The sequence below is a fragment of the Mustela nigripes genome, chromosome 3 (genome assembly GCF_022355385.1).
Source record: "Mustela nigripes isolate SB6536 chromosome 3, MUSNIG.SB6536, whole genome shotgun sequence".
Lineage (NCBI taxonomy): Eukaryota > Metazoa > Chordata > Mammalia > Carnivora > Mustelidae > Mustela > Mustela nigripes.
The window spans coordinates 160,914,733-160,940,040 of NC_081559.1; the positions used below are offsets into that span (position 1 = coordinate 160,914,733).

The window sequence follows — 25,308 nt, forward strand, 5'->3', positions numbered from 1 at the left end:
TGAGACCTATTAAGTCTACCAAACTTAAATAGAATTTCCACTTTTACAAGTGCATGGAAATATGGTGACTACAACAACAACAGAGAACTCACTTGACAGAGCAGCTGAAGATGTTTGGAGGAGTGGGCTTTGCAGTAGTGAAAACATAATAAATAACAGGTGGTACTTTTCCAGACAGGAGCAATATGTGAGGGGGAGGAGGAGCGGTAGAGACCCACAGGTCAAGGATGAACAAGCAAAAGAGCCCCATGTGTGGTCTCAAAAAATGGCACTGGCAAATTAGGGCTAAAACTTCATGACGGCATCGAGCCAGATCTGGGCTGGGTAGCTGCTGAAACCCTTGTTCTCATAGTAAAAGTACAAAGCTCTGTCAGCTGATTTACAACACCAGAGTCCGGGTGGTGGAAGTAACAACAAACATCCAGCAGCAGCACTCTCTGAGAGCCTGAATAAGAGCGTAAGGTAAAACACGATAGGACAAAACTATCTCTGCATCATCTGGGGAGAGGGTCTCCTGAATGGGGTTATTCCAGCTAGAACCACTTATGTGGTCAACAGATACAGAAGTGATTAGCGGTTTCCTAGGCTTGAAGACTTCCTTCCATAAGATATCCTAAGACCCTGGGGTCCCAGGGTGGCTCAGTCAGTAAAGTGTCTGCCCTGGGATCAGGTCATGATGGTCCATGTTGGGCTCCCTGCTCAGCAAGAAGTCTGCTTTTGTCTCTCCTGCCCACCACCCTGCTCATGTTCTCTCTCTCTCTGTCTCTCTTTCTCAAGTAAATAAATAAAATCTTTGGTGGGGGGAAGATAATTAAGATCCTAAGAACAAAAAAACTGAAAAGATTAAGTCAGACTGAGTCATAATTCTATTCTTTTTCCTTCTTCCCCCTCAAAAGAGGCCACGGCTCTGTCTCCCTTTGCAGAGAATCTTCCTCTGTTCTGCTTCAGGGTGATCTTGAGATGTTCTTTCCTCTACCTCTCGGTCTCTGTCTTACATAGTGTGTAGTACAGAAGCACAGGGGATGACATGGAGCCTACAGAACACAGTCAACATTCTTCCCCCACTTCGAGGTCACCAGGCTGAGGATGTCCAACAGCTGATTTCCACAGTAAGCTCAGAGAATAGCTCTGGTCTATGCATCTGCTCCCCGTCACTTCAGTGACTTGTGGCAAGTTCTCTCTCAGGGTCCTCTTTTTTAAAAAATCACTCACAACCAAACCAAAAAGACATAAATTACAAAAAATATGAGATGTCCTTTATTGGCAGAACAAGTAATTGTCAGCAAAGAGAAAATAAAGCGAACCAAATAAAACAAATAAAATGGAAACCCACAAATCAGATTATAAAATAACATTCTACTGACATTTAATGAAGCAATCCCATGACAACAATTTAACTGCTGCCTTTTTGCCTGTAGTCCCAGATTTCTTTTGTTTGGAGCTGGACACAAATTTTTCATTTCTTTGTGTACTTAGAGCCGCACATTGAACCCTAATTAGTTACTACTTACTTGGGCTTGTTTGCATACTTTAAAAGGGTGAAGTGTTTCTCCATAGAAAAGCTGATGATAAGCCTGTAGGTCAAACCAAAAGTACACACAGTTCTTCCACAACTGTAGATGGAGAAAAATATATAAATCATTACCACCCAATTATTAAAGCTCTAATTTCAAATATAAATAAATTTTTTAGCTTCTTGGTGTTACCATAAATCAGGTTCAATTTAAGATGGTCTTATCTTCTATTACAAACTGGCAATATAGAAAATATTATTGGTATTGTCACTAAAATACTGTATTTTTGCATGTATGTCTCTTATGTAATTAGCCATTAAAACAGAAAGCAATCTAGTTAAAAAGAGTAATCACATATTTTTGGCATGAAACCAAAATCTGGAGGTATTTTGATATATATGGACAAATATATATCATACTAAAACCAAACACCACTCTAATAATTGAGCTAGTGAAATATTTTACATTTAAGCAAAATGAGAAGAAAACAAAACTGGCAATGGGTTTTATTAATTAATGCACTATCCATTGCAACTTCTAATTGTAAGAGCTATTAAAAATGAAAATTAAAGGATTCATAGAAATCAACTCTGAATTTAATATATATTACATGGAAACAAAAACTCATGAGAATAAAATATTGTTAACAATGCAAGTCAAGGAGCTCCTGGGTGGCTTAGTTAAGTGTCCAACTCGATTTTAGCTCAGGTGATGGTCTCTGGGTCCTGGGATCAAGCCCATGTCTGGCTCTATGCTCATTGAGGAGTCTGCTTCAGGATTCTCTCCCTCCCTTTCCTTCCTCTGCCCCTCCCCTCTGCTGGCACACTCTTTCTCGCTCTATAAAATAAATAAGTCTCTAAAAAAATAATGTAAGTTAATCCTTTAATTTTCTTTGTAATTCTAGTAGGATAGTGAACCAAGAGAATTACAATAGAGATGTTCATATTTTCACTAAATATTTAGCATAAAATTTCTTACCAGAAGATACGGGAATTTTAATATCAAATGTAATTATTTGAGCACTGAATTCCTTCAATTTTTCTTACTTTAAAATGAAGTAAAGGCATAAAATTAAAATCATGATCTTCTACCTTGTTTCCTGAATGCTCACAGAATTTAGTAAAGAAGAATCCAGCTCTATTTTCTACATACAAAGATTGCAACAAATTTTCCATGTCAAAGCCTCCCAAGGCACCATCAGCCATGGCTTTAACCTAGATAACAAAACAGAAGTCCATGATCCATCCAGAAACATGATGATTTTTTTATGACACTGTACAACACGGTTTCATAAATTCTGCCAGGCTATCATTTTCCTGCTGGACTCTAAAATTTTTTTGTACCATATAACTAATTAATGCAGTATGTTTGCATATGACTATCATTTAAGAGTCATTTATGGAGCCAACTATCGCAACAGACTGCCTTCTATTATAAACCAATCTAATTTCAAACTTAATGTTAGGGTAACTTCTCAACCTCTATTATTTTCACGTTTCAGGCATAGCGATACCATTTTAGAAGTCTTCCAGATCTCTGTTGGTGGCCTCGTTCCTACATATTTACTGTTATGTTAGCCTTGAGGTGATGCTGTAATGGCTACAAGAGAGTTATAAAAAGAACCATCTTCAAGGCCTCTCAGTGCTGCTCATTAACTGTCCTCAGGGGGCCCTCCTTAGACAGTCTCCCCCTGTACAGGTCACAGCCTTCAGAATGTAAATGGTAATATAAGTTATCATAAAACTCTGTTATTTGGGGGCCTCTGTGCCAACAATGCTGGCAACCCTAATACCATTCTTGAAACACAGAAAGCTGGCTACTTTCCCAAGCATAAGAGTAACTTTAGAATACAAAAAAGCATTTACTGTTCATAGGAACTCTTTGGTATTTGCTGTGTGGAACTCAGACTTCTTTGTAATCTTAAGATAACGGTGGCATGAACAATTTAAGGTATTGTTATAGTGTTTCTCTGCCTCTCTCTTTATCCCTCTACTAAACATATTCTAAAGTGAAACTTTAATGTTTTAATGATGTTTAACTGTTGGCATTCCAAAAACTAAAAAAAAAAAATTATTTTGGCAGGAAAAAAAGCTCTTCTTAGAAGCAAAGAAGAATTGTTTGCTTAGAATAAAATAAAAAGTTATACAAAATTATAGCTAAGTGATCAGACTATATTGGGACTACCAAAGTTTCTACATAAAGTATAATCCTTAGGGAATATAAAATTGTTATCCCTAACTGGTGTAGAAAATCCACATTATCAAGGTAGCCACACACTGGAAATACTCTGCTTTATAAAAATTCTGTTTCCAAAACATAACATCAAAATTGTTTTTTATCAACTATTAGCAATTTAATAAAAATAATGGATGGTCTTATTTTGTACCTAAGGTGTTCTCACACCAAACCAGAAGACTGCTGTCCTTGAAGATAGTAATCAATGGAGTATATAGCAACATGGTATTACAAAAGGAAACACAGAGAAAATTTTTGGATAAAAATCTTTTTGGAAGGAAGAAATAAAATGTGTTGTTTAGTAGAGAAAAAATACTACGGTAAATCAATGAAAACTCTCTAAAAGCAGGGGACATTGGTCAGTTAAATGAAGAATCAGATAAATCAGTTCTCAAAATACTTACCAAAGGTTCTTCTGTGTAAGTGTATCTTCTATCCAGCTGGGGCTTCAGACATTCAGAAATGTCAGTAAAAGATGTTAAGCGAATAACATTGCTGCTTTCCAACCTGTGCCTCAGCCTAAATTATAAGGATAAGAACTCATTGATCAATATGTATTGAGCACCTTTGGTATATATGACACCAAATCTTAGGAATGCATTTGAGCACTGTGAGAGAATAGGGGGGAAAAACAGTGCAAGTTATCAAGTCCAGCCTTTTAAGAAGTGGTTGAGAAAATGAAGTATAGTCCTACAGAAAGAACTCTCAATATGATTAACTGCTGGTTGAATGAATTCAAGAATATATTATAGATGTCAAATGACTGGGATGGATAACAGTGAGAAGTCCCTTTGAGGTCTATTAGTAATTAAAGAAATGGGATTTCCCTGAAAAATGGGTAGTGTGTATGTGTGTGTGTATGTTCAGAGGGGTTCTTGAGATGGCAAGAAGAGTGAGAAATACATGAAAGTAGATAAGGAAATTCTTGTTTAAAAGGCAGCAAGTTAACTGATTTGCTTAGGGCAAGAGGACACTAACAGTTAAGTAAACACTATATAACACAAACCAAACACTGTGCTAAATACAATTCACATTATCATATTTAATCCTCACAACAGGTGGGATTCATAAGGATTTATATGTGGTAGTGTGGGGTGAGATAATGGAAGACTATGAAGCTAGACTAATGACTTGGCACATTACCTTTTTATACTTTCATATCCAGCTCCCTCGCCTTACCTCACTGCAATTATTCTGATCCTTACTTTCCAGCTCCATAGAACATGGTGATCCACTTCACCAATATATCTGCTCCAATCCAGCAACGGATTGCTTTGCAGGCTCTTCTCAGACCAAAGAGAGGTATGACATGCTTCTGTTTCCATTCCTCTGTTGACTGACTGGCTAACTTAGCACTCATTCCCAGTGACATGCCTCTGTAACTAGCACCACTGAGATACTGAGAAAGCTAAATATTCACTTTCTAAGACTGACTTGCTGGGATGGATCATGTGACACAGTTATGACCAATGAGATACAAAACAGTCTGCTGGGGAGCTTCTAAGAAAACTTGCTTTCCCAACCAAAGGGAAATATTTAATGAAAATTGCCCTTCTTCTTTATGATTTGAAAGTCTGATATCAGGAGCTATAACACGAATGAATATGAAAGAATGGCCAAGAACATTACAAAAATTCAGGACCTAATATTTCCAGTCCAAGGAACGAATACTGGCAGTTGCCTACCCTCAGATTTCTTCCTCTGTGAGAAAAATAAGCCCAATTTGTCTAAGCCATTATTATTCAAGTTTTCTGTTATTTGCAGCTGAACAGTCTTAAATTACTATCAACAAACATATCCACCTATACCTATCCTTATTTCCTTCCATCCTGTCTCAGGAAAAAGTATCCCATCTCATAGCCAATGTTAATCTCATGGCTTTTGTTCTTGAATCCTTCCTTCTATTCTCCTTTGAAAATACAGAGCTTCTTTGTTCTTGTTGGTGTTTTAACTTTTCCCTTTCCACTAGATACTACCTTAGGCATATAAACAGGCTCAAGTCTCCTCCACTTTAAAAATATTGTTTTCTGCTTCAGAAAGTCATCAAATCACAAAGGAAGAGAACAAGAAAAAAAAAGGAACAAGGGAATTACAAAATAGCCAAAAAACAATTAACAAAATGACAGTAAGTCAGTACCTATCAATAATTATTTTAAATGTAAATGGACTAAACTCTTCAATTAAAAGACACAGAGAGGCTTGAATGCACTCATACATGCTGAAAGGAGTATATTGTTACAACTCTTACGAAAAATAGTTTTGTGATTTTTAAATCACATGAACTTTGATTTAGAAATTCAACTTTGAAAAATTAATCTTGCAGACATATGCATACATGAAATACATCAAATGTATAAGAATATCCATTGCAGCATTGTTTTTAATAATGAAAAATATTGGAAATGATGTCCATGTCCCTCAATATAATACAAATACAATGTTTGGCATAAAATCAAAGATAACTAGATATAAGGAGAGATAAGATTATAAGAATAAGAAACAACAGAAAAAACACATTATAGTATACCTATAACTAAACTAATAGATAGCATGTACTGCTATGAGACACCTTCTCCAATGAATTCAGTAAAAACAAAAGTACAGAATAAGTGGATAGCATGTAACTAATTTTCAACTGTGCATATATTTCCAATTTTGAAAATAAAATAATTTAATTTCAGCAAATGACACAAAAACTTTCTAGATATTTTCCACTGCATAGAAAATAATCTCCAAACTCCCTAATGTGACATACAAAAAATTGACTATCTGAACCTCATTTATTGTTTTAGCTTGTTTCTTGCCTTTTCACTGTAATACCCTATTCTCTAGTCACAAAAGACATAAAAACTATGCATAGTTCTCAAAATTAAACTTTTCTCTCAATTCATACTTGTATATTTTTATCACTTGAAAAATTAAGGTAATGCTTTCTTCATAGGGATGCAGTAAGAACTGATATAATGCGAACAAAGCACACCAAAGCTCATTAAGTGCTATTTCTGGAAATGGCAGGGAGGGTGATTTGGCCCAACTCTCCCTTTGAAGACTAATTAGATAAACTTAAAAATACAAAAATTAATCTGCTAAAAGAAATTTGAGTGCTAACAATGTAGTTAAGAATTCTAGGGCCAACAGAAATAAACCCACAATTACATGGTCAATTAATCTTTGACAAAAAATGCAAGAACATGTAATGGGAAAAAAACATTCTCTTCAACAAGTGGTTGAGGAAACTGGGCAGTTACATGCAAAAGAATGAGACTGCACCAACTTTCTTACACCATACACAAAAATAAACTCAAAATGGATTAAGGACCTAAATGTGAGACCTAAAACCATAAAACTCCTATAGGACAGCACAAACAGTAATTTCTCAGACATTGGCCATAATCACATTTTTTTGGATATGTCTTCTGAGGCAAGGGAACCAAAAGCAAAAATAAACTATTGGGACTATACCAAAATAAGAAGCTTCTGCACAGCAAAAACAAAACAACAAAACAAAAACAACCAACAAAAACTAAAAACAACCTATTGAATGAAGAAGATATTTGCAAATGATATATCTGATAAAGAGTTGGTATCAAAAATATATAAGGAACCTATACAACTCAAAACTTTAAAAAAAGAGTCCAATTCAAAACTGGGCACAAGACATGAACAGACATTTTTCCAAAGAAGACATACAGATGGCTAACAGACATGAAAAGATACTCATCATCACTCAGCATCAGGGAAATGCAAATCTAAACTACAATGAATATCACCTCACACTTGTCAGAATGACTAAAATCAAAACCACAAGAAACAAGTGTTGGTGAAGATGTGGAGAAAAAGGAACCCTCTTTCACTGTTGGTGAGAATGCAAGCTGGTGCAACCACTGTGGAAAACAGTACAGAGTTTCCTCAAAAAGTTTAAAATTAGACTACTCTACAATCCAGCAATGGCACCACTGGATATTTACCCCCAAAATACAAAAACACTAATTCATGTATGTATATTGTACATATACAATAGTCAAATTATGGAAGCAGCCTAAGTGTCCATCAATAGATGAATGGATAAAGAAAATGTGGAATACATACATAATGGAATATTACTTGCCCATAAAAAATGAAATCTTCCCATTTGCAATGACATGGAAGGACTTAGTATAATGTTAAACAAAATAAGGCAGTCAAAGAAAGACCAATACTAAATGATTTTACTCTCGTGCAATTTAAGAAACAATACAAACAAGCAAAGAGAAAAAGAGTGAGACAAACCAAGAAACACATACTTAACTATAGAGAACAAACTGATGGTTACCAGAGGGGAGGTGGGTGGGGAAATGTGAGAAATGAGGTGTTGGGGATTAAAAAGTACACTTAGGGACGCCTGGGTGGCTCAGTTGGTTAAGCAGCTGCCTTCGGCTCAGGTCATGATCCCAGCGTCCTGGGATCGAGTCCCACATTGGGCTCCTTGCTCAGCAGGGAGCCTGCTTCTCCCTCTGCCTCTGCCTGCCATTCTTTCTGCCTGTGCTCGCTCTATCCCCCTCTCTCTCTCTGATAAATAAGTAAAATCTTTTAAAAAAAATAAAAATAAAAAGTACACTTATAATGATGAGCACTGAGTAATGTATAGAATTGCTGAATCACTATATTGTATACCTGAAACTAATATAATACTGTATGTTAACTACACTAGAATTATAATAAAAAAAAACTTTTAAAAAGGTAATATAACTGACAATATAAAAAAAGAGGTGGTTTATATTTACAATGAATATTCTCAGCTATAGAAAAGAGTGAATTCTTGCCATTTGCAACAACACAGATAGATCCAGAGAATATAATGCTGAGTGAAATAAGTCAGTCAGAGGAAGACGAATACCATGATTTCACTCACATATGGAATTTAAGAAAAAAAAAAAAACAAAGGCAAAAAAGAGACAAACTAAAGGAACAGACCTTTAACTACAGAGATTAAACTGATGATTATGGGGGAGGGATGGGTGAAACAGGTGAAGAGGATGGAGAGTACACTTACCCTGGTGAGCGCTGAGTAATACATGTAACTATTCAATCACTATAGACTAATATATGCGGAAACTAGTATAATATTGTAAGTTAACTACATTCGAGTTAAAATTAATAATAATAATAATAAAATTTTAAAAAGGAATTATGGGGCCAAAACTCATTGAGGAAGTAAAATTCCCAGAGGCAAGGAATCTGGGAAGATATCAGAGTAGGAGGTACCAGGAACCTGCTTCCCCACCAGATCACAGTTTCACTGGCAGGATCTAAAGTAACTATTTTGGAACTCTGGAGTCTTTGCTTAAGGCTTTCAACTTCCAGAGGAAGGCTTGGAGAGTAAACTGTGGTTCATTTTGGTCAATTAGAGTTGCTGGCACAACAGCAACAGCTAACCTTCCCCTACCCCCAGCCCTGTGGCAGACGGCTGTGTCTGTGTTCTGGAGCATTCTGCATATAGCTGCAAGAGTCAGGCCAAGCAGAAAGGACCCTGTCTACCAAATCTCAGGGATCTGAGCTCTGATCTCTGCTGCTACAGATCAAAGAGGTGCAGAAGAGGCACGTGGCCCCAGGGGTTGCTCCTCTCCTCTTGGTTGCAAGCCCAGTCCCCTTCAGGCTGAAGTGACTTCCGGGGAATTTAAAGAAACATTGCCCTTTTTACTTCATTTTTCTCTTTTGCCTCCTTTCAGAAGCCAGACATGAAAGATTAGAACATTCAAAAGCAAAATGCATATTCAGGAAAAAATTAGAAAGAGACCACACATGTCCAGGAAAAGGCACATACTAGAAAGACCTAAGAAGATCCTAAGTTTTACCTCAGGCTGACCTTTGGTGCAGTCTACAATTAAAAAAAAAAATTAAAGATAAGTTTAAAATGGTGAAATTCATGTCATATGAATTTTATCTCAAAGGAAAAAAAAAGAATAAAAGTGAAATAACAAATTAATGGACCAGCAGATCCCACACCAAAGTTAACACCAAAGGGTACTTTTTTAGGTTGAAGGAAAATCCCATTTAAAAATAAAGAACAGTGAAAAGAGTATGTATGTGGGCAAATCTAAATGATTAATGTAATATATGCTGTCTTAAGTAATGACAAAATTCTTGAGAGTCTTAGAAGTTTGCAAGTTTGAGAAATATTGAACTACTGAATAAGGTCAAGGAGGAACTGGAGGGAAATCTCAGAAGCTCATAAGAGGGTGGAGATCAGAGGCACCATTTATTTCAAAAGACTAGTCTCAGGAGTTCTGCCCCTAATTCAGAGTATGCATGACTCTAATATCTATCACCAAAATATAAGGAACTCCTATTAAAAAAAAATCAGTGTATTCAGGTTTTAATTTCTATTTAATTTTTCAATTCCTCAAAAATCTTATCATTGCAAAATAACACTTGACACATACAAAGGTGTACCTACCCTTTCTCAGTCACATTGCCCTTCGAAGAAATTAGAGACAAAGACTTGCTCCTCCACGGTTTTTGAACTGCTGTTTTTACTCGAGGGGGTTTCTTGGGAGATTTAGGACGTTGTAATAAATTGGACTCTTCTTTCTAAAAAGTTAAAATAATACGCAAAGTGAAAAATGAGCCATAGGAAGGGGGGAAAAAAAGGCCGGAGACTAAAGCATAGCTCTGCCCATCCACCTTAAATTTGTTTTGTGATCTTGCACAGTGGTGGAGGGCATCTGGGTCATCCTACCCACATGTACTCATACGTGATGCTCAAAGAGACACCTAAAGTAAGTGGGGGAACACGCCACATGGATATCTGGAAGAACAGTGCTCTGAGTGAAGGGAACAGCAAGTGCACCACTTCCAGATTTTTGCCTCGTGTGTTCCAAAAACAGGAGAGAGGCCAGTGTGTTTGGAGTAGACGAGGTTCAGGAAGACAGGAAATGAGGCCAGGAGGACAGCAGGGATGTGTTTAGCTGTGTAAAGACCTTGGATTTATTCTGAGTGAGAGAGGAGGCCCCTAGGGAATTCTGAGCAGGTGAGTGACCTGGTCATACATATATATATATATGTATATATATATATATATATACATATATATATATATTTTTAAGATTTTATTTATTTATTTGACAGAGAGAGTTCACAAGTAGACAGAGAGGGAGGCAGAGAGAAAGGGGGAAAAGCAGGCTCCCCACTGAGCAGAGAGCCTGATGGGGGACTCGATCCCAGGACGCTGGGATCATGACTGGAGCCGAAGGCAGAGGCCCAACCCACTGAGCCACCCAGGTGCCCTGGTCATATATTTTTAAAGGCTCACTCTGGCTGCTTGGTAAAGAACAGACCATGGATTTTTCCTAATGCATAATTGTTGCAACATGTACATTAATAATAACCCCCCAAAAAGTTAACATAAGTATTAGTGCACAAAACACAAGCATGGATATTTTATCATAAACTTAATAAAGAGATCAAAGTATCAATGTCTACCTGACCTGCATATCAGATATCTGTGGAATACAAGATTTAGGTCTTAATGGCAAGAGGGTTGCCATTTGTGGAAAAGGGTCAACATCCTTCCTTGGTTTCTCTTGACGGAGGTGCCAGAATTTCAGTTCAGCACTAGCATGTTTCACTGAGGATGAATGAGTAACACAGAATCTTGGTGCCCTTGTCAAAGGAAAAACAAATTTAAGATTAAGCTAGGCAATAAGCCTCAAAAATTGAAAGCCTACAAAATCTAGAATGCCAATGCTCACTCACAATTATGTCTTACCAAAATCCTTTTTCTAAAAATTCCCACTTTTTTATTGCTGCCTCACCTTTAAAAAAAATGTTTTTCTATGATATATCAACTGCCTGAAATCACACTCACTCAAAGAGGTGATATACATTAGGAAAAAAATAATTAATAAAACTACATTCAAATTACTACCTGCTTGATAAGAAAAAGAAATCTATATACCTATTGATGAAGGAATTTTTTAAAATAACTTTCAGTTTCGAGTAAAATGAACATAAAATTCACCTGTGATCATTTTAAAGCAGTAAAAAGAAGGGGCACATGCATCCCAATGTTCATAGCAGCAATGTCCACAATAGCCAAACTGTGGAAAGAACTGGGATGCCCATCAACAGACGAACGGATGAAGAAGGTGTGGTGCATATACACAATGGAATACTACTCAGCCATCAGAAAGGAGGAATACCCACCATTGGTACTGCCATGGATGGAACTGGAGGGGATTATGCTGAGTAAAATAAGTCACCGAGAAAGACAATTATCGTATGGTTTCGCTCATATGTGGAACATAAGAAATAGAGCGGAGGACCATAGGGGAATGGAGACAAAACTGAATGGCAAGAAATCAGACAGGGAGAAAAACCATGAAAGCCTCTGGACTCTGGGAAACAAACTGAGGGTTACAGAAGGCAGGGGGCTGGGAGGATGATGTTTATGAAGGACAGTACATGTTGGGATGAACACTAGGTGTTATACACAACTAATGAATCGTTGAACACTACAACAAAAATTTACAATATACTATATGCTGGCTAATTGAACATAATAAAAAAACTGGTAGATGAAATTCACATTTTAAAATACACAAACATTTTTATAATGTTTAACTACACAACTGAAGTGGATTTTGATTCATACGTTCTATTTTCAAGCCTTAATTTTAAAGATAAGAATTAGTTTTACACAATTTATATAAATGACAGACCAACACTACTTCCAGAAGCCCAAGAAAAAGAATGTTTGGCACAATGTCAAGGCCACGGTTAATTGGATGGCTATCCTGGTATTTAGTCTGTGAGCTAACTCTTTATTGGCTGTAGAGCTAACCCCAGCTGTCAGGCCTGATGCTAATTGCAACTTAGACCAGGTTTTCCCCCTGATGCTACAGCCCAAAGACGAATTTTCTCTCCATATTTCAGGTCCTGGCAAGAAACTCCCTTTAAAATAGAAAGAAAGCAGATATTGCCCTGATGTGAACACAGGCTGGGAGTGGAAGAAAATCCAAAGTTCATAATTACTTTAGATTCAGAGAGAACACTGTACAGATCTGGGTGGTCATCCTAACTATATTTCAGAACCTTTACTTGCAGACTTGGAAATACCCCAAATGACCTCTTATGTCAACCAGTAAGTGGGAATATCTATAAGGTCCTCATCTAGTAAAGCAGACATGTGCTGATCAGAAAACCTAAGTGTCTCAATTTTCTGATTTCCATCATTCTACTATACTCATATAAACCCCCATAAGTCTTTGTTGCCCCACTATTATAATCTTGCATAATTATTATTTCATTCGTAGCATTAATTTTTTATTAGCCACTGTGTAAATTCATCAAATATTGTGGTACAAATAAATAAAATATTAAAAAAAAACTGGTGTTGTATTATTTTTCATGCTTCCACCATATGAGCTCTCATATACACTGTACACATCTTAATTCTCAAACTCTAGAGGGTGGGAGAAGGTATCTGTCACATAATACCATCAAATGAACTGGATTCAACATGGTATGTGTATGTATGTGAGTATGTACATATGTGTGTGTATATATATCCCAATAGAAGAATGGGCAAATGAGATAAATAAGCAATTCATGAAAATTGAAATCCAAATGACCAAATGACCAATCATGGAAAAGATTACCAGCCTCATTAGAACTCAGGGAAATGCCAGTTATAACCACAGGACATCAATGACACACCAAACACATAGGCAAAAATTAAGTCTGACAATGTTAAATGTCACCATGGATTTACAGCAATGGGCACTCTCTTATTCTGCTGATGAGCGCCTAAGTGGGTACAACTGCTATAGAAAAAATGGATATGTATAGAAGAATATACATTATAGTACTGCTTTTAATTGTGAAAAGTAGGAAACAACCTAAATGTTTAAAAAAATAGCAATTATCATATATTCAAAAAGTGGAATACCAATATACATCAATGAAAATCAATAAAACTCTTAAACACAATTACAGACAATTCTCAAGTGTAATGTTGACAGAAGACACAAAAGAATGCATACAATGGGCGCCTGGGTAGCTCAGTGGGTTGAGCCGCTGCCTTCGGCTCAGGTCATGATCTCAGGGTCCTGGGATCGAGTCCCGCATCGGGCTCTCTGCTCAGCAGGGAGCCTGCTTCCCTTCCTCTCTCTCTGCCTGCCTCTCTGCCTACTTGTGATCTCGCTCTGTCAAATAAATAAATAAATAAATAAATAAAAAGAATGCATACAACATGTTTCCATTTATATCAAGTCGTAGAATAGGCAGCAATAAGTATAAGCTTAGGTATTTATTTGCATATATGGTTGGTAAAACTATAAAGAAAAGTAAGGGGGGGTGCCTGGATGGTTCAGTCAGTGGAGTGTCTGACTTCAGTTCAGGTCACGATCCTGGAGTCCTGGGACCCAGAGTCCTGCATCAGGATCCCTGCCCAGCCAGCAGCCTGCTTCTCCCTCTGCCTGCTGCTCCCCCTGCTTGTGCACTCTCTCACTCTTTCTCTCTGTCAAATAAATTAATAAAAATCTAAAAAAAACTTTTTTTCTTGAAAAAAAAAGTAAGAGGATGATAATCACAAAAGTCAGGATAGTGGTTACCTCCAAGGGGGAGTGAGGGTGTTGTGATTGATAAGGGACCTTCAAGGGTCTTGGCAATGTTTTATTTCCCAGCCCACGTAGTGGTTACATAAGTATGTGCTTCATGATATTCATTAAACGGTTGTTTGTTGCTTAAATTCCACATATGAATGAAATATAAGGTATTTATCTTTCTCTGACTGACTTCAAGGAAGGCAAAAGATAGAATAATCTTATCATTTTAAATCTCCATAAATTATAAATCAGTAAGACAAAAAAGTGTAACTTGTAACTCGCCTAGAAAAATTTAAAGCAATTAAGTTTGATTCACATTATTTTTCTTACCAATATAGAAGTAAGGGTTTTACAACCTCAGTCTGAATATTTCTTAAGTGTTCTTCATTCCACTGAGATGCATCCAGCAGCTTAAGTTTTGATAATATTTCTGTAGAAAGGTAGCAATCTCCATTGCTTACCAGATAGTATTTTTTCATCCTCTCAAGATGTCTAAAACAAAATAAACCCACACACATTGCTATGACATTCAACAAGCCAAATGTTTTCAGTTCTAAAATGTTTCAGATAAGTAATGAACTATCTCAAAACCAACACCGAGTTATGGGAGTACCAGTGTGGAGATAAAACTATTTCTTACAATTATGGGAATAGGAAGAGTATTTTTGGTAGGTTGAACAATGGTCTTCCAAAGATGTCCATGTCCTAATCCCCAGAACCTCTGAATGTTACCTTATATGGTTAAAGGCATTCTGCAGATGTGATTAGGATATATTTTTTAAGAATTTTATTTATCCATTTGTTGGGGGGGAGCGGACAGAGCGAGCATGAACAGGGGATAGGCAGAGGGAAAAGCAGACTCCCCACTGAACTGGGAGTCCAGTGTAGGCCTCGACACGGGGCTCAACCCCAGGACCTAGAGATCACAACCTGAGCAGAGGCTTAACCATCCTAGCCACCAGGTGTCCCACTGCAATTAGGATTTTGAGAAGATTATTCTAGATTATCTAGATGGCCCTAATGTAATTACAAGGGTCCTTCTAAGATGGAGGCAGGAGGGTGAGTCATTGAGAAAAGACGTGAGGCTAGAAGCAGAGGTCAGAGAAAAGATGCTATGTTCCTGGCTTGAGGATGGAGGAAAGTAGGTGACCTCTGGAAGCCAGAAAAAGCAAGGAAATGGATTCTCCCCTAGAGCCTCCAGAAAGAATGTAGCCCTGCCCACCCATGTTAGACTTCCTAATTCCAAACTGTAACAGAATAAGTTTCCGTTGCTTTAAAAGCCATTACATGTGTGGCAATCTGCTACAGCAACAATAGGAACTAAAACAGTATTGATCCTGAAGAATTTATATAGGTTGCTGGTATATAACTTCCCTAATACATCCTGAAAAGTGGTAGTGGCTTTCTCCTCCATGATCCATCAAGTCATGGTTGCAGAATCAACCATAGGGTAACCCCTGATCCTGTAAGTATGTACAACAATGAGCTCTATGATCTGCATGCCACTGAAATAAGTGGAATAACCCAGTTACTAGTATATACCCTGTCAAACCCTTCCTAGGAATTGCAACCTACTGTAGTTGATCTGCTTCAGAGCAGAAAGGAGAACACAGTCAGGAGAAAACGTTCCTAAAGCAGAGTCCTCTTAAGGTTGTTAAGTCTTACTGTGATCTAAAGCACATGAGATAGCCAAACAAGGACCTGGACGCATCGGACAACCAGGAGGCTCTCTAGAGGATATCTCGTGTATCTAGGAAATACCTTATTCAGATATGTCTGTTGAAGTGGCATTCCACCCAAGATCATGAGATTTGTCAACTGAGCAGGTTGCTAGGAACAGCAGTCTCTTAACCATGGCATAAGGTACGTTTTATATAAGATATCTGAAGCCAGCAGTTTTTTTTTTAAGATTTTATTTATTATTTATTGGACAGACAGAGATCACGAGTAGGCAGAGAGGCAAGCAGAGAGAGAGGAGGAAGCAGGCTCCCCGCCAAGCAGAGAGCCCGATGCGAGGCTCGATCCCAGGACCCTGGGATCATGACCCAAGCTGAAGGCAGAGGCTTTAACCGAGCCACCCAGGCACCCCTGAAGCCAGCGTTTTATATAAGATATCTGAAACCAGCCAGATTCAAAGATATCTGGAGATATCTTTTATATAAGATATCTGAAGCCATAACAAAAAAATGGTTTTTTCTACAAAAATGTTTATCACTACAGTGTTATAAAAATAAAACAGAATGATTGACTTGAAAGCAGATTTAGAATCCATGGGAAGAAGTATTATGTAAACCCAAACAGCTACCTTTATTTGCATCGGAAAATTATGAAATCACAGAAGTAATAAAATTACTATTATTATAATAAAATGAATATTATTATTCATTCCTCTAAACGTATAATTTACATTTTTATTTCTATTTCAGGCTTTCTGTCGGTGCTTTAGGAAGTAAACTAATATTCCAGAACTAAAAAAAAAAAAAACCATTGAAAGTAAAACTAGACATACCTTTGATGTCTTCCAGGGTCCTTAAGAACTTTCAGCCTCTCGATATCCATCCATAATGACCAATATCTCTCTCCTAATGTATTTTTTATAAATTTCTTAAATCTTTCAAACTCCTTTCTATTGCCAATATCATAGGTTTTGTGAGACATGCACCAGTCAGCCCTGGTTTCTGGTCCAATGCTCTCACTCTTTGAACTTGATTGTTCTAACATCTCTTTTGACTTTTCATTTGTGATTTGAAATGTTTCACTTAACAAAATATTTCTGCCAAAGTGAGGCTCAAAACCCTCCTCGAGCACCACTTCTGTTACCTTGTTGAAGTTTATATAATCTGGGCTTTCTATCAGTGGCTCTTCAAAAATTTGATAAATTGCTACTCTCAAAATAAAGGCTATATAGGATCTTAAAAATTCCTCCCATGTTGAGAAACTCAATGTAAGGCTTTCATCATCATCCTGTTGCTTCTCAAGGTATATTCTCAAAAGGGCTTGAGAAGGAGTGTCTTGTAGAGAGATGGAGCCCATGTCGTCGTCTTCTTCAGAACGAGAAGTTAATCTAACGGATTCAGATGAGTCCCTTTTTGTCCTTGGGTGAATTCCATCATCAAAGAAAAAGCTGTCTGCATGAAATCGTAAAGGGCTATTAGATCAGATATGAATACAAAGTTGCTTTTATTTTTAACTAAAAGGGGCAGAGCCAGAATGGTCAATGGATTTGGCATGGGTCGTGACTGTGTACATGACAGAAAGTTCTGGAGCCGCATTTGATACCGTAGAGAATAAACTGCCAGCAGGACTGGCCATGTCTTCCTTGGACATGGAAGTGAATAATGGTGGCAGATGAACAAAAACTTGACATCTCTAATTCAGAAGATCTTCAAGAAGACATTATGCACTTTTAAAATGTCATATTTGAGGCTGACATAGAATGTCAATATGTAAAGGCCAAATCTATTAAACAATTAGAATGTGTACATTAAACAATTGTATGTATTCTAATATGTCATGCTAGAAGGTAAAATAAAATTAGACAATCAATGAACAGATCAGAACTAGAGTCTGAAATATCAGTAATTTTCAAAATTCACTATTTTATCAGAAAGCTTCAATTACTATCATACTTACAACTTACCATCAAAATTACAAATGGCGTAAGGTACTTATGAAGGCTTATAAATACAAATGGACTGTTTTATACTCTTTCTAAAAATAGAGTCTTTAGCTCCTGTTTTCTCCTTCATTAGAAATTGTGAAATAGGGGCGCCTTCGGCTCAGGTCATGATCTCAGGGTCCTGGGATCGAGTCCCGCATCGGGCTCTCTGCTCAGCAGGGAGCCTGCTTCCTCCCCTCTCTCTCTCTCTGCCTGCCGCTCTGCCTACTTGTGATCTCTCTCTGTCAAATAAATAAATAAAATCTTAAAAAAAAAAAAAAAAGAAATTGTGAAATATTAGATGTCAGTGCTTTCTTCCACATGGCAAATCTACCACTTAAAATGCCAGACAGCAGGAAAACTGTTGTCATCTGCATTGCACTTCAATGGCCATTTTCTCAGTAATAGGTTTCAAATCCCAATGAGCTGGAGGGGTTTTATTACAATTTGTATTGAAAATGAAGATACTAAGTCCCCCCCCAGTATTAAGAGACTAGACTTTTGCAAATCGATGCTGGGTATACTCAACCCTACAGAAGCGGAGGGAGAGAGCAAGGCTAGCGTTTCTGTTCACCGGGCTCCTGCTACCCTTCCTCTTCTTGTTCATCATCTTCACTATCTTTGCTCTCCTTTACTCTTTGGGGGAAACACCAAGAAACCTATAAATTCAGCTATTTGCAACTAAGTAGAGTAGTTTCCTCTTTACCCAGATTTAGGTTCAGCTCTAAAGAACCCAGATTTATTGTCTTCAGAGGTTGTTACACTTGTCAAAAGAATTAGGTAAGAATCTAGTGAATTGCTAAGTTCCTCTCCTGAATGACATTGCTAGATTTTTTTCCTCTAGCAATGTCATGGTGATGATACCCATTTCTGCAAGTTTCCTTCTGTATCTATGAAAAGTTGGTATTGTCCACAAAAGTTCGCCAAAGTAGAAATGTACCTGTTTTTCAAGGAGAAAAACAAGTCTGAACTCAAGGAAAACTCAAGCTGCATGAACGACTACATACTTTCAAGAAGAGAGAAAGGTTCCACCCACGTAAACTCAAATAGTTAATAATAAGAATCTGTAAACTGTCACAGGAAGTAAAGACAAGACAAACATTTACTAACTGCCTATGAGGGACGGGGCACTAGGCTAGGCCATTTCTAGACATGTAGAGTGTATTATTGTTCTCATCTTACAGATGAGAAAAGCAAGGCTTTCTGAATAACTTCAAAAGTCACATGGTTAATAAGCATTAACCCATCTAAACCCATTCTCTTGGGCTGCCTGGGTGGCTCAGTGGGTTAAGCCTCTGCCTTCAGCTCAGGTCATGATCTCAGGGTCCTGAGATTGAGCCCCACATTGGGCTCTCTGCTCAGCAGAGAGCCTGCTTCCCTGTCTCTCTCTGCCTGCCTCTCTGCCTGCTTTTAATATATCTCTGTGACAAATAAATAAATAAATCTTTAAGCCCATTCTCTTCTTCCCATGTCAAGCTGCCTCTCAAAAAACAGTAGAAGGGCGCCTAGGTGGCTCAGTCAGTCAAGTGTTGGTCTTTTGATTTCAGCTCAGGTCACGATCTCAGGGTTGTGAGATGGAGCCCCACGTTGGGCTCTGCATTCAGGGGGAGTCAGCCTGAGATCCTCTCTCTCCCTCAGCCCCTCCCTCAGCTCGATTTCTCTCTCTCTCTCAAACAAATAAATCTTTAAAGATAAAAACAGTAGAAAGTGAAGCGGGTAGGGGGTAGGAATGGAGATTCCTCCCCACCACCACGTGTTGTACTGAGAGAGCAGAACAATAAGCAAAGATTTGAAAAGGAGTTCTGAAATCATTCTTCTCCTTTCTGCTTACCAGAAACAGATGAAACAACCGGAGTTTCCAGTTTGCTGTGGACTACGTAAGTTGGTAATGAAAACGTGGATGCTGTTTGCAGACTCTGTTTCGCTAAGGCAAACCAATCTTTTGTTTGAGTATAGGAGGCCTAGGAAGAAAGGAGCACCTTTGTTTAATGTTGAGATTAGCCGTGTTCTCCCAATCGCAGACCTCGAGTCGTCCTTAGAACGTTAAATTTGCACAGTACAACATGAAAGGGAAACTGATGCCATGGAAGGAAAGAATGCCATACAGAAAAAAGTTCATTACCTGAGACTAATGGGAAGGAAATTTCAACTCAGATTATCTGGATATTAGATGACCAAAGGTAAAAAGGAGCCCAGTATCCACTAGCGCCTTCTCCACTCTTCCACCAGAGGCATGCAGCCCTCCTTCCTGGCTGCATTATAGGGTCATGCCATCCCACGCTGTCTTGGCAGTCATCTGACTCCTCGGTTCTTGGCTGTATCTTTTGCCAGCTACTCCCACATTTATAACTTCCCAATTATTTCCTATCCCTAATTCTGTCTGATCTGGCTCTGTGTTTTTTACCACACCGCCCTAATATCACAGACTTACTCTCAGGAGTACTGAACCACCCCCACCCCACCAGGCTCAATGACCCACGCCTTTGACTGTTTTCCCAGCTTTGCTTGGATTGTAGGCTTCCTGACAACTGATTCCTGACTCCACCTGACCCTGGACGGAGCCTTCAATTTTTCCTTCGCTTTGTGCACCCTCGAGCCAGCTGACCCAGTTCCCCAGCTGACCTTCAGCTTCCAGAATCCCAGTCCTGAGAAGCCTGTTTCTCAGCTGTCCTGGGAAGATTCCTATGCCTGCCTCTCTCAGTAATGTCCTCACAATCTTTCTAAGATAATCCAGATTGTTCAACAGAAGCAGAGTGGGGGGCGTCCAGCATTACTCAGCATTACTCTCCTTTCTCCTTTCTCCAGATAGGTTGTCCCCAGGTTGGCCCTTCACCTCAGGAATTCGCACAAGAGGCAGGCCTCAAATGGAATGGGTATTGTTCTCTGACTGTGATACAGAATTAGCAGGGCAAGTTGGGCCACACAAGGAGATCAGAAAGCAAGAGAGAGAAATGAAAAGTGTCACCTAGGTAGTCACTGCCCCTCTTAGAAGTAAGGTTTTCTACATAGATAAAAGCTTTGAAAGATTCTAATTTCCTTTTGTTCTCTCTTTTCCTTCCTTTAAAGCTAAGTCATTTGGGTACCTGGGTGGCTCAGATGGTTAAGTGACTGCCATTGGCTCAGGTCATGACCCTGAAGTCCCAGGATTGGGTCCCTCTTTCTCTTTCATTCCCTCTCTCTCTCAAATATATAAATATAATCTTTTAAAATAAAACCAAGGCATTTATTATTAAATTAATTTATTAAATAATAAATTACTAAATTTATTATTAAATATGTTCATTCAGCATATATTTATTGAGTGACTACTCTCTTCCAAGCAGTATCCTAAGCACTGAGAAGGCCAAAATAATGAAGACCTGTCAGGGAATTGAGAGAGGCCAATATACAAAAGTCCATGCTATTTCAACTTGGCAAAAAAGATTGCTGAGTAAAAATTAGGAGAGAAGTCGTAAGTAGTCAGTCAGACAACCACTTAATATGTTTAAGAGATGAGTCAATTGTTCGTGTTTAGGTGGTATAACGAAGACTCAAAAGAAATATGAACAGTTATCAACATAAAGATTAATCTTTGTCCATAGTCATGATTTAAATGATTCAGGGACTCAAAGAATTTTGAGTCCTCCAAGTTCAAAAGCTATTAAGAAAATATCAGTTGGGCGACTGGGTGGCTCAGTTGGTTGAGCAACCAACTCTTGATCTCCTCTAGGGTCATGATCTCAGGATCGTGAGATCAAGCCCCATGTCAGGCTCCAAGCTTAGCATGGAGTCTGCTTGTCCCTCTCCCTCCTCCTCTGCCCCTACCCCTCATTCTATCTCTAGAATAAATAAATAAAAATAACATCTTTTTAAAAAAGTATATTAGAGGGTGTCTGGGTGGCTTAGTTGGTTAAGCAACTGCCTTTGGCTCAGGGCATGATCCTGGAGTTCCAGGATCAAGACCCACATCAGGCTCCCTGCTCAGTGGGGAGTCTGCTTCTCCCTCTGACCCTACCCTCTCTTGTGCTCACTCTCTCTCTCTCTCATATAATAAAACCTTAAAAAAAAAAGGATATAGGTAATGCGTCAATCAAGTGGAGAGAATTGTTTTTTCATACAGAAAATAGCAAAAGTAAACTTGTTTAAATCTTACTCTTACATTCAATTTAATTTACATGTAAAGAATCAGATCTTATTTCCCAAGATTGATTCTTCCTGTTGTATATTTACTGACCTGTACTATCAGTACATTTTTTATGACATTCCTGACATTTCTATAATACATAAGAAAAAAAATACTTAAAAATAAGTATAAAGAGAGATATGCTTTTAGTACATTCCCAGCATGAACTCAGTGGAAATAACGCAACTGGCAAAATTTCAAACACTTTTGCCAAATACTAATGATAGAAATGCCAAACTACAAAATTAAATAGGAACTACGCATGAAAATAAATGGTCAGGTAAGACAGGTTAAGTCTATATATTCCAACAGAGATGGTAAATGGTTTTCCTTTTGTATGACATCTTTGATCAATTGGAAGTGCTTGCCTAGAGGGCTGTGTTGAAAAGAATTTGGAGCCAAGTCTTAGCTCAGCAGGAAAATTGCCGTGATTGATTAGCAATGTCTGTCATGAATGGAAGCTAGGAGAGCAGCAACACATGGGCCACATATTTGCAATTCCTGGTTTTGTACAGAGCTGTGTATAGGAAATGTGTTCCCAGAAAGAAGGCCTGATAATTAGAGGCCAGAGATCAAACAACGGTTTTCACTACAACATGACTCTCCAGAAAGGTATTTGATTCTAGGTTAGATCTCTTCCAATGCACCCATACCAACCCAACATTTCTTCACGGAGGACAAATTTATCTGATAACAGTGAAAGGGTCATGCCTTTTACTGCTGAGGAATAATCCTGACAATAGGGAGGAGAAGACCCAATTTATCATCATTTTGTACAAAAATTAGAGACTCCAAACAATGACAATTTTGGAATGAATAATGAAACCATGGATACAATTCAAGTTACCCTTCCTTGCTTCCTGGGTGACTCTGAGCCTATTATTCAATCTTTCATTTGTTCCTCTATACACATGAAGATAATAATACCAATTACATTTCGAGTGAACAAGTGCAGAGCAAAGGCGTCAGCATAACTCCACAAAAAGTTTTGCTACTGCCTTAGAAGTACTTGAAATCACTTCCCCTGTTCAAGTGGTACAAATGCAATTCTTATCCCTAAAATGAGAAGTCTCCTTGAAGTGCCAAGTCATGAAGAAACACTCATACTTTTACCTCGCCAAGAGAAATGTAGAACTTTTTCATGATGATAACATTCTCTTCTTCAGCAACAGGTGGTGGTGGGCTGGCTGGTTTTTTCAGGACCCACGGGGAAAAATCTGCACTGAGTGTGAAGTTCATACCTGATCCACTCCATCTCACTTGTGAGACCAATTTGGCCAATCTGCATTTTAGAAATCATACAAAACATGAAATAAGTTTCAAAGATGGTAGAATTCAGGGGGGAAAAAAACCCTAAAATTTTATTTTATTTTCAAGTCAATCTCCTCACTTTGCACAATGGTTCTCTTAGGATCTGCTCCAATTAATGGCTTATTCACAGAACTACTAACTAATAATGACTCTTTTATTTTACTTGATTTTTAAAATGGGATTCTAAGTATAGGTCAAATTTCAGTAAAATTTCAAAACGTTTAGGTATTTACACATTTTAAGTCAGGAAATATAAAAGAAAAACTTGATCCACTATGACATCCCTTTTTATGACATACTTATATTTGTTTTTTAACAGCCTGCACCATTATAACAAGTAGATAATTTTTTAAAAATCTTTATTTTTTTAAATTTCTTTTCAGTGTTTCAGAATTCATTGTTTATGCACACCATCCATGCAATACGTGCCCTCCTTAACATCCATAAGTAGATAATTTTTAAAACATAATGATCAAAGAAGCACAGCCGAAGTACATTTATTAAGAACTATTCCTGTGAGTTCTCTTTGGAAAAGTTAAGTGGTTTTTACAAACGCTCTATCACTCACATACTATAGCAGGTGGGATACAAACTCCAGTGGGTTTAAAAGTATACAATTTTATTAAGAAAGTACAGAAAAATGATTTTAGGTGGGAAAAAAAAAACAGGCAATTAAAAACTAGGTTTGTTGATGGGACTACAATACCTGTATTCAAAGTAACAATCACTTTCCAGGAACGCTGGAAGTCTTTCTTTTTTGATCCACTCAATACCTTCTTCACGACTGAGACACTATTAGAGGACAAGTGAAAAAGAAAAAGAGTCAAAGAAAATCACATTTCAGTACAGTCAAGACCTAGTCACTAGAGTAGTATTACCCGGAGCCCTGCGTCGACCTTCTGTTTCACAAGAGAGAGCAAGGACCTTGGAATCACACATTTGAAGCCACTACTTGCTTAATCTCTCAACAACCCTGCATCAACTATTAGCCCCATTTACAGATTAACAAACTGAACCCAGAGAAGTTAAGTAACCTACTGAAAGAAGAGATGTGAGAAAAAAAAAGTCACTTTCCATATTTGCACAGTTGCAAAATTGATTAAAAAAAAAATCACAAACAGAAAAAGAGCTAACCAGAACACTTGATAAGACCACTGTGGTCATGACAGTCCCCTGTCCCTCCAATTTTAGAAAATTTGGTTAACTGTTTAACATCCCCATGCACTATTTGGGAATACCAAGGTTAGCAAGAAAGATAAGGCCCTGAGGGGCCTGGGTGGCTCAGTCAGTTAAGCTTCTGCCTTCAGCTCAGGTCACAATCTCAGGGTCCTGGGATGAAGACTATCGGGCTCCCTGGTCAGTGCAGAGCCTGCTTCTTCCCTCTCCTTCTGCCTACTGCTCCCTCTCTCTCTGTCAAGTAAATAAAATCAGGAAGGAAGGAAGGTGGTAAGGTAGGAAGGAAGTGGGGGAGGAAGGAAGTGTCTTTAAGGAATTTACAGATAATTCACTAAGTAGTAGTAGTAGAGTGCTGTGCCCAAGTTCAGGTTTCTGTTGGAGAGCACCAGGGCACTAAAACAGTGAAGGTTTTCCCAGAGAACAAAGGCGGGAAGCCGGCTGGAGAAGCAGGCAGGCATAATTACGATGCTCTTTCCAATGACATTAAGGCGTTCAGATTTTATTTAGAGGTTGTGAGGACCATTCAAAGTCATGGAAAAGTTACTGAGTTGCGGCTCATTCTCAAATTTTTAGTCACTAATGATTCTCTTTTTATCTTATATGCACTTTTTCCCCAGAAATCTAAGGAATGTCAGTTCTTTGAACACTAAACAAATGTTCCTGGAT

The 25,308-nt window shown here is 38.0% G+C and overlaps 1 protein-coding gene across 1 annotated transcript in view; it reads right to left on the reverse strand.

The window, feature by feature from the left end:
* RGS22 (regulator of G protein signaling 22) overlaps positions 1 to 25,308 on the reverse strand; it is a 118,269-nt gene that overhangs the window by 58,575 nt on the left and 34,386 nt on the right. The window contains exons 5-14 of the mRNA XM_059394928.1: positions 24,173 to 24,258; positions 23,269 to 23,437; positions 19,825 to 19,954; positions 16,845 to 17,463; positions 14,666 to 14,827; positions 11,216 to 11,390; positions 10,186 to 10,319; positions 4,154 to 4,268; positions 2,606 to 2,728; positions 1,512 to 1,613 (exon numbers count right to left, since the gene is read on the reverse strand). Coding sequence (XP_059250911.1) covers positions 1,512 to 1,613; positions 2,606 to 2,728; positions 4,154 to 4,268; positions 10,186 to 10,319; positions 11,216 to 11,390; positions 14,666 to 14,827; positions 16,845 to 17,463; positions 19,825 to 19,954; positions 23,269 to 23,437; positions 24,173 to 24,258 — 1,815 coding nt within the window. The remainder of the gene's footprint in view (positions 1 to 1,511; positions 1,614 to 2,605; positions 2,729 to 4,153; positions 4,269 to 10,185; positions 10,320 to 11,215; positions 11,391 to 14,665; positions 14,828 to 16,844; positions 17,464 to 19,824; positions 19,955 to 23,268; positions 23,438 to 24,172; positions 24,259 to 25,308) is intronic.